Source organism: Pleurodeles waltl, chromosome 9 (assembly GCF_031143425.1).
Source record: "Pleurodeles waltl isolate 20211129_DDA chromosome 9, aPleWal1.hap1.20221129, whole genome shotgun sequence".
NCBI lineage: Eukaryota > Metazoa > Chordata > Amphibia > Caudata > Salamandridae > Pleurodeles > Pleurodeles waltl.
Genome location: NC_090448.1, coordinates 1,079,115,367 through 1,079,128,880, shown reverse-complemented (window position 1 = coordinate 1,079,128,880; position 13,514 = coordinate 1,079,115,367). Strand labels below are relative to the sequence as shown.

Below are 13,514 nucleotides of genomic sequence, written 5' to 3'. Positions count from 1 at the left end.
CTAGTTCGTGAGGAACCTGGAATTCCAGTCCACAATAACGTTGCTCTGCCTAGAATGTATTCCGTGATCACCGATATTCTGGATTTCAGGCAAAAATGCCTAAAGTGCTTGGCAATCTCCAATAACATTCTGGGGCTGGTCCTCCCAGCTTGTTGATATACCTGACTGCTGTGATGTCAGAGCCCCCAGCTCTACGCCATTTTATGAAGCAAGATTTTTCAGTGACATTTTAGGAGTTTTGCAGTGCTGGCTATTTTAGACACATTTGCTTTGATAGAGGGTACATATGACCACTTATGTCCCTATCAGATCACTAATGGCATTGTCCTCAGGGTGAGGGGTGGTGGATGTAGGAATGTTTTCAAGTCCATGTTTAAAATCTATCTTTTTTAATAAATGCCTCACAATGCAGTGATATAATGTAATGTACTAAGGTGAAAGGCTTCTGCATGTTAAAGAAATATACTTTTTGAATTCTGAAGAGACTTTACATTAATTTTACATGAAGACACCACCAAGGCCAACTTTCACAACTGGATGAGAGACATCGCCAGCTGGATGAAGGACAACTGCTTTTCGGAAACAAAAGCTCCCTATGTGATGTATCCTGGTGGCCCTCAGAACTTGGACTTACTCCTACCCCCACTGACCACGCTTGGAAGCTAGGCATTATTCTAGGCATCAGGCTAACCATGATGATTCAGGTCAGCTCCATCTCCTCCTCCTACTTCTTCATCTTCCGCATGCTTTGTAAGATATTCAAATGCTTACCCCAAAGCTTACAACGCACCCTCACCCGGGCCCTCAAATCCAATTGACTGGACCACAGCAATGCTGTCTATGCAGGTCGAGGTAATTTTGTTTTTAGGGCGGGTGGGTAGTGGGTTTTTAGGGGCAGGGGTGGGGGGGTTGGGGTAATTTTGTATTTAGAGTGAGTGGGGGGTTGGGTTTTTAGGGGCGGAGGTGAGAGTCGGGTAATTTTGTTTTTAGGGGCAGGGTAGTTTTTTTTTTGGGGGGTCGGTTGTTTTTAGGGTGGGTGGGGGTTTGGGGTAGGTTTTAGGGCTCAGGGTGGGTGGGGGTCTTGGGGTAGTTTTTAAGAGGTGGGTGGGGAGGTCGGGTAGTTTTATTTTTGGGGCAGGTTAGTTTTATTTTGTGGGTGGGGGGACAGAGTAGTTGTGTTTTATGGCGGGTAGGGGGGGTGGCATGCAACAACCACCCATGCCGTTCCACATATGCCTTTACTAGGCATGCCTTTACAACGAACAATCTTTGTAAAGGCATGCGTGGAAACAACGTGGTGGTGGTTCCGACCGCGTTGTTCAGGCATGCGTGGTTGGTGCGTTCGTCGTTCTATCATACATCCACTCCATCTCCGCCGTGGCTTCTCAGAGCAATGTCTGCCACTAAATTGGCTGTTTGTCCACCTACCTAATCAGGAGGGGCGGACATAAAGCCATTTTTTGCTGCCTTTCATCGGCAGGCAGATCCTGGCACTGAGGAAGAGTAAAAACCAAGTAACTCTCCCCTGGAAGGGGAGCATTACCTTTAATTATTTACAAAAATAAAATCCCGTTACAGAATTTTCTTTTTGAAAAGAAAAAAATTAAACTGGTGCAGGGCTGTGTCATTCTGACACAGCCTTGCACCAAACAGTGATATGGATTGATAGGAACCACCAGGATGGTGGTTCCTGCCAGTGCATTATAAAAGGCCTTAGCAGTCATTTATAAAGTTGAAGGGTGGCCCCTCTGCCATTGGGAAGGAGTGAATTACTCTATCCCTATGGCAGAAAGGTGTGCCGTCTGTCAACATTTAAATTGGGCTGTAAGATGAGGAATCGAAACCAGGACACAATTGGAGCTTGTAGAAGACTTCATCACACAGAAGTTTTTACCGTCCAGTGTGTTACTACGGCGGAAGTAAAAGCAGGGCTCCCTTTCAATGGCCTCACATCCATCAGTTGCTCGTTGGCACTCTGCACCGATAGTCATTACTGTCGAAAACTGCACCCACTTGTAATACTCAAATCTTACTGCATTTTTTCACGCAGTTCTTCCCGAAAAATAGTGGGGAATAGCCATTTAAAATTGCAAACAAAATCAGAGCTAATAGATTGAAAATGTTTCCACATCGATGGTTGGACGATTCTTATTCTGTCTGCAATTGCCTTTGACAAAATAAACGTGCAAGGACTGTAGGGTGCAGTGAGGGGACAGAGGCAGCAAGATGGAGAAGTGGGTGGGAGGTGAAAGAAGCAGCACAGGTAAAATACCTCAATCACAGGGCGAGCAGTGGAGAGATATTAATTTTAAAAAAATCAATCTGTGCTTGGTCCATGCACCAGAGAAGAAACAGTAAGTGAAGCTTGGCCTGCGCTGTCCAATTAGAAGGTAGCAAAGAAGACTGACACTGAACCCCAACAAATGGGAAGCAGTGGGCGGGCTCCAAGCCTTTTTGTAAACAGTAGTGTCTTGCAGGCGAGTGTGCAAGTGCAAACTGCTCACGCAGGCTCGACCCTAAATTGAAAAGTATTAGCGCTGCTTTCTGGAACCTCAAGCAATGTATTGCAAGTCCACTTCTGACCATACCCCAAACTTTGCTCTTAATGACTGATAGAGAAAAGTTTGTTAAACCATTACTGCTGTGAGTGGCAGCTCAAATGGCATGTACTCCTAACGTGTGAAACAGTTTCTTTCCCTACATATAGAAGCCTGATCCCTTTTCCCACTCTTCATTCTCTTTTTGACTGTCACCTTCCCCTGCTCTAAATTTAGAGCTTTTTTTCCGAGGTAACATGGTGGGAGAGAAGGGGGAGGACAGATGCCCAGGAAGGGGAACAACACGGACAATGGAGGATGGGTGTAGGAAAGGGCTGGAGGCAAGCAGACAGACAACTGAGGTCAGTGGGAAAAACTGGAAGTAAGCACACCAGAAACCGGGTAGGTGAGAGGGGCAGGGACAAGTAGAAGGACAATGGAGACTTAACAGCAGAGGGTTGGGTGGTGGGTTGGGGAAGCACATGGTAAATGGGAGGGGGGAGGGGGGAGAGCGGAAGGGACAGGAAAAGCGTGGAGGGGAGTGAAGTACATGAGGGCGATAGCTGGAAAAAAATACACATACTCGTTTAGTGTGTAAAGAAAAAGAAAAAAAAAAGCACCTGAAAAACTGAGCATTGCAAGGACCCAGTAATTCAACCATGCTCCAGGAAGATGATGAATAAGAAGCAATCAAATGACAGTGACAAATAAATCAACCAATGGGAAGCAATGGGCAGCCTTCAAGTCCCTTTTTAGGTAACAAAAGGTCTCACAAGGAATATGTTAAGCAATACTTAATAAATGAAAAGTCCCGTTGCTCACTGTCAACCACCAGCTTAAATTAAGTACTGTTGGCTCACGAATCTTTAGACGATTGACACAATGAAACTTTTAGACCTGATTTTTTTAGGTGGTGAAAAGCATTTTGCTGATCATGTCTTATCACCTGAAACCATTGTATACCTTGTGGCCTCAGTCAAGAGTTCCTGGTGAGACAGAAGACCAAAAAAATTGACTAATTGTGAGATATGGGCGCGAGTTTAACATTACCAGCCACATTTAGATGCAGTTATCGGTTTATTACCTTTGCGTTCACAGCTTTACAGGGCAGTTGTGATTTTTATACAGAAGTTTAATATATCGAATTGTAGTGCAAAATGTGTTTGTGTATGATAAACCCCCGACGCAGTGCATTATTGAAGCGCTGTATTATGACGTCTGTGTTGATAATGTACACTGTAGTGAAAACAACTGTACTTGTTTGGGTTTCTTTTCTGGTGGCGTCGGAGGCCATCTTTTTCTGCAGTTATTGTGCCCTGTGCTGGTGTCTTCTCATTGGCGTCGTTTTACCGTCTCTCCCACAGGACACGACAGCGAAAGTGAGGACGAGGTTCTTTTTCGCAGAAAAAGGAAAAAGACCGTTGAAAATGTTTTCAACTCCCCACAGGTGAGCGGCCGACGGCACCCGAGGACAGCAGTAAATGTCTATTCACGCCCTCCTCGCCTCCTTCCCGGTTATTTAACTTGACGTTTTTTTTAGTTCCCTCACTCCCAGGTGACACACAGCGACTCTGAACCTGATTCACCCATTCAAGCGGTGAAGAAGCGTCGCCATCGCCTGGACACAGTAAGTGCCCGCGTGCGCAGTTGCTGGCCTCGGTAGCACCACGGCCCAGATTTCTGCTTTTTCAGGCTGTAGCCTTCTGCAGTTGTTAGACCCTGTGCTTTCAACGATTTCAGCATTCTTGAGGAGCAAAACAATGTCCATTCTGTAGCATTTGTGCTGCATTGCGTTACTGATGGCACTTTTGGGCTCCCAGTTCTTACACAATTTGTTACTTCCTCTAATTATTACTGGAATCAGAGGACCCCTTACTAAAGCATTATTGGAATACAGGGAGCCCCCCGCTGAGTGCTTACAGGAAGCTGGGAACGCCAGCCTAAGCATTTTCGATGATTTGAACTGCAAAAAAATACACAAAATATACAGAAATAAACATTCATCAAACAAATATGCAAATTAAATATTTTATTTAATTCACAACTATAAAAAGAAATGAAAGTTTTTATTTTAATGAAGGTTGGCGCTTTAATACATTTATTTGAGGCCACTCATCGTCCATAATATATTCTGTTTGATGCCCTTTTCTGAGGGGACTTACTTAATTTTTAACCTTAAATTTCAAACTTCGTCACATTCACAGAACATTTAAAATGTTCAGTTTTACATTTTGCTTCTTTCTGTATCCTTTATTAATCTGTTATTATTTAATTTTCTAAGCAGTCACGCACCCCTGAGTTGACTTTGCGGACCTCAACTGGTCCTTGGACCGTAGGATACGAACCATTGCTCTAAATCAGTACTACGTCTGTTTAATTTATTTTGTGCATTCAGCAGACCGATTGAATGCTAATAGGCAAACCACGCATAATTGCCAGTGTTAGTGGGTGCTGTGGGCCTCATATATGCAGAAAGGGCATTGTTTTGTCTTTCAGACGAATTGTTTGTGCTTTTCAGCAGCATAACTGCCATGCATATGAACATTAAAATGTGTTTTTATTTGTACGTGCCAAATTGTTCTAGATTTCAGAATCTATCTTTGTGTGATAGTACCATTGCACTCGTGCGAGTACAACTATCAGTTTCAGTGCATATACTTGTTATGGGTGAATAAATGCTGTCAAAAAGAGCCCCTCTTGGCTCAGTAGAGATTGGGTTGGAGATTTGCAAAGTGTAACACGCTTGTTTTTATAATCACGCCTATAATGGCTGGTTTAATTACATTGGCTATTAAATGGAATACATTATGTATAATTATGAATACTCACAGAAGATAATGTATAATACATACATAATTAGTGGAGTAATTTGAGGTTGCACTCTTCACAGCTGCGCTTATGCTTGGTATTGATGTCATAGATGTATCATCCGGTGACTAAATTAGTTACTAAACCAAGCTCCATATTGTAGCTGGAAAAGAAGCAATCTCCGAGTCCATTTAAAAGAGAAACAATCTTGAAATCGACCTCCTTTGTGTAGGTTTTGAATGACGGATTTGCACCATCTTTTATAATATAACAGGTAAATAAGGTTGTCTTATCTTCTTTATAGTTTGGGAAGTCCACATAAGGAATCCTCCACACAATGTACAGCAATACAGTAACAATATTGATTTAAATAATTAAGATTAAGGAAATAGTTGATATTCCAGGGTTAACAAACATCCAGATTTGGATTAGAACAAAGGCTATGGATGTATATTCAATGTTGTCAGCAGCAGTTATAAATACAGCTCAGCAGCTATTAGGCTTACATTTGATATTGCAGTATAGACTCCACACTGATCTCAAACATAATGGAAAACTCCCAGACCTCATTCATATCTCACCGGGCAGCACTAAAATAGTGCAAATATCCGCGTCGGCAAGCTCGGCCAGCGTTCTTCCCTTAGTAGGGAAAGCGAGAAGAAATGAAATGGGGCGAATTGTTTCCAGTTTTGGCTAGTTATTGTCACCCTGAATGGGCCAAGCTCGTGCCTAATGCTACCTCGTGGTTCCCTTAGGGTTGTTAAGAAACAGTCTAATTTATTAGCCTAGGCCTGAGCCATGCCTTACTTTGCATGTTCTCCAAAGGGAGTTACCATCCGCGTGTTGGACATATCTACATGAGTTAGAGAGATACAGAGATAGTTTAGTCCCTTACAGTTTGGATCAGTTGCATTGTTCTTTTATTTGCCAATTTGCTTAGAAATGGCAAATAGACAATAGGTAGCGTCTTGTAACCTTCATTCCCGCTTCCCAGCGTTTGCGGTCACCGCTGAAGATATGCAGCAGTGACATTGGAGCAGCTCTTGCTTTCTGCCGGACTATCCTGAGTGATCCCTCATTTGCATATTTGTCTGTGATTAGAGGAACATGGCCGGTACCAGTGTTCATTCTTGCAACATTAACTGCATATTTTGTGGTATTAGAGGGATTTATGTGTGCTGTTGCTTTTTCGTTGTATTGCATGTATTTTTTATTTCTAGGTCTTACCTCTAGCTGCTTTGCTTAACAAGAAAAGTGTTGTATGTTTATAGCACAGGTAAAGCGCACACTGAATTGTTTGTTGGTGTTCTCCATCTCTTTCTCTATAGACAGTGGAAGCGATATGATCCCCAAGTGATCCCTAACTAACTAGGGAGCGTAGTGCACTGGTGTGGATGAAACAGTACCATAAAATGCAATGTATCGTGATTTTGATGAGTTTTAGTCCTGTAGGAATCCCATCTTTCATTTAACCCTGAACCACTTGCTCCTACCCCAGGTGTTAAAACTCTTTTTCACCTTGCATCTGTTGCTCACAGATTTCCATCCAGCTGCAATGCAGCGTATTCTGGACTCCATGAGATACCCAATAAAGTGTGGGTAATGCCTCATTGGGTGGGGCGGGAGTAGGGCCCATCATGCCACCAATGGAATGCTGACACCCATTTATGTCACATCGTCCTTACTAAACTGGGAAGTGCGTGGTGTCGCCCCCTTCAGTTCTGCTCTCAACCTGAGCTGCATAGAGCGATTCAAAGATGCTTGCACACTCAGTCCTAACCTGCTCCCGGCACCTGGACACTCCTGAGGACATCATTGTTTATAAGTAAGCATTCAATTATTTCAAAATGCATGCCTTAATACAAACTTTTGTCAGTATTTCAATAGGTCTAGCCTGGGAAGGAAACACATGCTCTATTGGACTGTTTGCTTACCTCTTGTAGATATGGTTAAACCCAAGAAAGCTTGAGACTATAGGTCGAATCTGAATCGGAGACTGTCTACCTTCACTGTCATGTGATGTCTCTAGAGACCGTTCACTCACTGATCATTGCTTTTCTCCTTTCGCTACAGAAATGGGGGAGAATCGTCATTGGATTCCCACAAAAAAACAAGATGTTTTTGAAAGATTCTCTTGGGGGGTTTTGGGATTGGGATCCAAAGAGGAAAATAATGTGCAGCACAACAGTCTTATTCATGTTGGCTTTCCCTCTGGAAAAGCACCTTCATGAGTGTACACTTCACCCTTTTGAAAGCACTCCGTCATAGAAGCTGACTGTTCACTGTGTAATGGGAAAACATTTGTACTATCCTTTATGATCCCGTAATTTTCACCTGGCCCTTGAGCTGATAAGTAAGGTGAACATGGCCACAACCTGCCTTATGGGACATCTCTCAATTCTGGGTTCATTGCAAGGTATGCCATGAAGTGAAAACAACATTGTCTTTAAGGTCAGATATCATTACCATGCACAATTACGCTTACCAATAGGTTTGAAAAACTGCAGTCTACAATTTTAATTCAGCCTAACTTGGTATTGAGACTCTGAAAAGCCCATTGACTTTTTGTCATGGGGCATACTTAGTTAATCTGACTTAGGTAGGGTCATACGAAAATGTATTATATTAATATATCACAGAAATTATAGAGACCCACAGATCTGAAGATGTAACCCTCAAAATAACAGAATTAAAATACGTGTCTATAAAAAAGGTGAAATAAATCAGGAAAACAAGTTTTCAAAAAAATGCATCATGGGACTCGTTTACATCAATCACCTCTTCCCTGCTCCCTCACCTTCACCGTATATTGGTAAAATGAAATAATAACTAAACGGGGATACCTGTCACCTTAAATTCTGAAGACAACTACTAATAGAGGGGATTGCAGACATCCTGTTGACTCAAATTAAAAACTATACATCGTTAAAATAATCGAATGATATTTAGTTTGTAAAATATCTGGAAAACGTCAAAGTGATGAAAAAAGGATTCTTTCTTTATGGTCGGCACCTGTGTCCACACGCCCGCCTGGCCGTTGCAAGGATTGGTACCCGGTGTTTCTTCCACTGCAGTCCGAGTCGTGGCTTGCTAGTGCTTCTGGCTTCCGGTTTGAACACTAATCCTGGTGCTCCATAGCCTGCAGTCACTTGTGAGCCTACAACCAGAGCCCTGTAGTCTGGAGACCCAGAGCGGTCGGGTTGCCAGCAAGGGGTTAGCATGCTCCTGAAGGATGTTGGCCTGCAGTCCTGACTATGTCAGTCTCCAGCAACCACTAACCAGGATTTGCAAAGCCAGTAGGTCTCCCTAACACCAAGTAGAGTTATTGGCTTTACAGTACTTGGCTGCATTGCCAAATGTTAAAACGCATTCAGCAGTGCCTGAAAGTACATCTACACAAAAGTCAAAATCCAAAACTTGGAAATCTACATTCCTGACTTTCTCCTACATCACCCTAAAGTGAAATCCTCTGACACTGCACAGTGCTGGTGGGTTCCTTGACTTGTGTGTGCATTCATCTGGATGGGATTTCCCACTTGGTCTCTGGCATCACTAGGATTGGTTGGTATTAATCCGCCCCATGATTCACCATTCACTGTTGTCACCCAAGGAAGGCAGCTTAGATCCAGGTGAGCATTGATGAGACGCCAGTGAAGGTCCGCTGTTCACGGGGACGCTTCCAAGCTCATCGAAAGTTTACAAGGGAAGAATGCGCACCCACTGCTTGCCACAGGCGCCGCTGCCTTTGGTTTTTTTTCTAATCCAAGACGGCAAACGCCACTTCAGTGTGTAAATTAAGAAAAAAAAAAGGTGAATATTTTTATTTTAAAAGAGGAATAAAAAAAGTGTGGTGGCAATGAAGGAGTGGGGGTGGAGGGGGGAGGCGAGGAAAAGCAGCTCGTGAGGGAGACACCAACACATCGGGCGAAGGGCATGACAAAGAAGAGCGTGGGGCGGGAGGCAAGCGAACGAGAACAGCGCAGGAGGCGAAAGAAGCAAACACGTCTGACAGCAGCTTGGAGAGCGAAGCACACGAGAGAGCAACGCAGGGTGGGGAAGTACACGAGAGCAACACAGAGGTTGGTGGAGGGGGAGTACACGAGGTAGAGACCTGGAAAAAACTACATGCACTCTCATGGATTGCTTAGCTAAAAAGAACAAGCATTGGCAAAGGCAAGAGGCCTTGGTAATGCCAGAGCTATTCGCGTTGTCAATGTATCGTCTTTTAGCCATGGTATGTCGCAGCCTGGCTGCTGTTCACATGGCAGAAAGCGGGGAAAGAAGTACGGAAAGATGAGAGCAGGCACAGCCACGGAAAACCGCGCGCGGGGAGAGTCTGTCACGAGTCGCGTGGTGCCTAGTGGGTTAGCACAAGCCAGTAGCTGACAGGCAAAGAAACTGTTCTGAATTACTGAGTTTATGATGGTTTGAAGGGTAGTTTGTATGAAGGAAGATAACGTAGAAAAAAATGTGTGTAATTAATTGACCCGTTTGGGACGCCTCCAGCATGCCACAGTTAACACTAGTTCATCCAAAAATAAAGGGGATGCGGGCAGAACACAGCCCTTCACCACGGAGGAGATGCTCGCCGGCTGACGGTGAATCCGAGAACCCCCCTACTCCCTACTCCCCCCCCCCCACCACCCCCCACCACCCCCCTCCCCCCCCCCCACCCCCACTCAACTCCGTAAGAGAACAGCAAATCGGTAGTCTCCCGTCTGAACCCTGAGGGTTGGCATGCATGCTGTCTCCCCTAAGACCAGGCACACTAAAAGGCATTAGGCTGAGCCACAACAGCTAGCCGGGGAGGTGGGGCGCGAGATTAAGCACAGCCCAGTTTGTTAGATATGGCAGCCTTCGTGGATTGCTGTCACTCATCAGAGAAGAGGCAGCCCCACTCATTGGTATAGGTCTTGTAACCTGTAGCAGCAAAATGATTCATTTTTAATCTGTGCAGGATTTAAACACAGCTGTTTTTAGAAAAAAATCCGAACCCTCATAGATGAAAAACGGCAAAAAGCTAAAGTGAGACGATAGCTACCCTAAGTGGTGACTGTTCACGGGTGGCTGGCGAGAACCGCCGTTAACAAAGAGTGAAGTGTCCCCGTGTGTTGCGTTCCTCGAAGCTGCACTGAAGGAGTTGCAGCACCACCTGCTGTCCAAGAGCGCTCGAGTAAATGTCACCGAAGCCGTATTTCAGTCCGTTTGGAGTTTAGGGCGCAGGGAGGGAAGATGCGTGAGTATGCACGCCTGACTAGAACGCCCCATCGCCATATCATTCTGCTAGTTGAACCTTGATGAGCGCTGCTTGTCATTAAGGCCACACTTCTGAGTCAAAAGTCGGCCGCCCGCTTCAATCCGGCTCAAGCAGTGAAGCAAGGGGCGTTGGGGGATGGGAGATGGGTGAGTAACCCTGGGACATTGATTAAAAATTATCCCCTCACTTTGAAGTCAAAGAAGGAAACTTAAATGGGCATCCTTGGAAAACAGTGTCTGACATTTCACCTCTGACTTTGAATGCACAACAAATGTGAAGAGGTAAAAACAAGGTTTACAGGCCTACAGGCCTGCTTACAGAAATGGAGCTCGGAGCAAGTGAAAGCATGAGTGAGCGCTTGTGTGAAGTGGTCTTAAAAAAAAAAAAAAAAAAAGATAGTTCCTAAAATAGGAACAGTGGATGAATATTAAGAATTGTTCCATGCTCTTGGGGAATTCTAAAGAGAGGAAGTGGCATGACACAAGCATGCCATGGACAAATGGGAAGAAAGAATAGAAGAGTGACAATAGGGCTAGCAAATGCTAGAAAATGGGAAGCCTATTGGCGGTCTGAAGCCCACAAAGTATACCTAACAATCTATTCGAGACAGCACTGTCTAGCCAAGACCTAAAACATAGTTCCCTAAAGTGAGGAAAGACATTGAATGAGAGGCAAGCAAATGTGAGTGACAGTAAAGCCAACCAATGGTAAGCAGTTGGCAGGCTGTAAGCTCTTGGTAAGACCACAATAGGTCTTTTGCAACCAGGCAGCTTATGCTGTCTGGTAGGCAAAACCTAAACGCTGTATGTGAGAAAGCGCATACTTTGGCTCTTGGGATCGATGTAACAGCAAAGGAGGCTCAGTATTCCTTTCTAATCTCTTCACAGATCTTTGTGAGGCGTGGGAGACTCATTTTTTAATGAAAACAGGAGAGAAGAGATTTGTGAAGGTGTTGACATGCAGCCTTGCTTCTCACTATCCTGTTGCTGGGAAAGTTACACAATTTCATTAGTGAGAGATCAGAGTGCCGACAGTACACACAAAATTAGAATGGCAACCTTGATAGAATTACAAAGAAAGGAAATTACGGATTGAGAGGGATGGCTATGGTGAGTGGTCACGTTTATTCATCTTCATCAGATTAATAGCCTATGCCTACAATAGCTATCAGCAACACAATCCTCTTTCACAGTGCAAGTCAATTAAAAAGAACATTCTCAGCCATACCCCCATTCTCAAAGTTTATTTAATATTCATTCAATGTTTTTATAACGCATTCAGCCAACAAGAAGATGCTATAAAGCTCAGAAGTGGTGAAGAAAAGTAAATGTATGGTAGCTGTGACGTAGTCCATGAGTGAACTCTTGGAGTGAAGAGAGGGAGTTAAGATTATTTAGAAGGGAAGTGATATTGGGTTTGAAGGACAGTTTCAAAGGGGTGGGATTTAATGTTTTTTCCCCAAAAACTTTTTAGTTTAGGCGAGAGCAATGTGGAATGGCTAGGTAGTGTGAGATCTTAGGTGTCTGGTCGACTGATGAGTCAAAACTTGAAAACAGATGTCTCAATATGTCCACTTGTCAATACATCACCCTGTCCAAGAGCTAATATTGAGTGGGCTATGACATTTACAGATGAGGGGTAAGCACGTCAATCACCTAGGGGAGAAATATGGGACCAGCAAAGGTACTTCTGTTGAGCGTTAGTGGCATGGAGTGCCGCTATGAGTAACTTGCCCTTTCAAGCTTGCCCTGAAGATTTTGTGAGACCCTTGTATTTGGCAAGTATTCATAAAGTAGAATCGAATGAACCCCCCCATATCCTTAGACAAGACCTCCAGATGGACGTACCTGACTGTAGGAGGCTCTTCTCTCATTTCTGCCTGAGCCAGAGTACAAGGTCCCTCAGCCTATTCTAGTGCTCACAGAGACCCACTGTTTCCAGTATTGTTTTGTGCTGTGGTGCCGATTTTCTTTACAGCTTTGCCATAGGCCGTTCGTCACCCAGGTCAAAAACTTGGTGCCTGATAACCGACTAGATTAAATCCTTAATGAAGGGTGTGTTGACAGTATGTCAAGAAGGGATATATTCCGCTTCCCTCGCTTCTTTTCCGTCAGCTATTGGACATGAAAGATGTTTAGGATAGCCCATGAGTTCATGCCTTGGAACATGTTTCTGCTAGGCTTTGGTGCCATGCTACAATTTGAGCTTAGTATCTTATACCTAGCTTTGCAGTGTCTCATCCAGTGCTTTTCTGGATCTGCAGGTGGTGTCCCATTAGTCAACAAGCTGATGAATCATTGACTATCCTTCCTCTAAAGACGCCATAACTAATTGGGCCCTTTCTCTGTAGTGATGTGACTCTGCTAGTAAAGCTGCAGCTTCATTTAGGGCCTGGGGCCTGTTGTACAACCTTCAGAAATAGTGACTCGCAATTTGCATAAAATTGATATTCGCTATTTCCAATGTGCACACAGTATTGGGCATCAAATTGCGACTCGCAAATGTGTTACATCGCAGTTACCGACAAACGCAATCTGTGAGTCGGTAACTGCTCGCAAATTGCAACTGTGGATGGCAGATTGTGACTGAGGATCGCAGATTGCGACTCAGTCTTCAGAAAGGGAACAAACCCAGCGCCTGCAAAACAGACCAATGCAATTCATTAGCCAAAAAAACTCCCCGCAGATATTTGCAAACCAGGCAGACCTCACTGCAAAACTGTATAGCATTAGTGGGTCCATTGGCCAACTCTGCAGGGAGATGGCAGAGGACAGACACTTGTTAAGGTGCCGTGAGCACAGCTGTGCAGCTAGATTGGGTGCCCGACCCTGTGCAATTGGCAGGCTAGCCCAGGAAATAACACCGCACATTTGGTGCACACTAGCCCTGCAGGTGGAGATGGGCCTCTTCAG

At 44.3% G+C, this 13,514-nt stretch overlaps 1 protein-coding gene across 1 annotated transcript in view; it reads left to right on the top strand.

The window, feature by feature from the left end:
* FANCM (FA complementation group M) overlaps positions 1 to 13,514 on the top strand; it is a 666,273-nt gene that overhangs the window by 559,722 nt on the left and 93,037 nt on the right. Inside the window, exons 16-17 of the mRNA XM_069208717.1 lie at positions 3,902 to 3,984; positions 4,078 to 4,164. Of these exons, the coding sequence (XP_069064818.1) occupies positions 3,902 to 3,984; positions 4,078 to 4,164 (170 nt within the window). The remainder of the gene's footprint in view (positions 1 to 3,901; positions 3,985 to 4,077; positions 4,165 to 13,514) is intronic.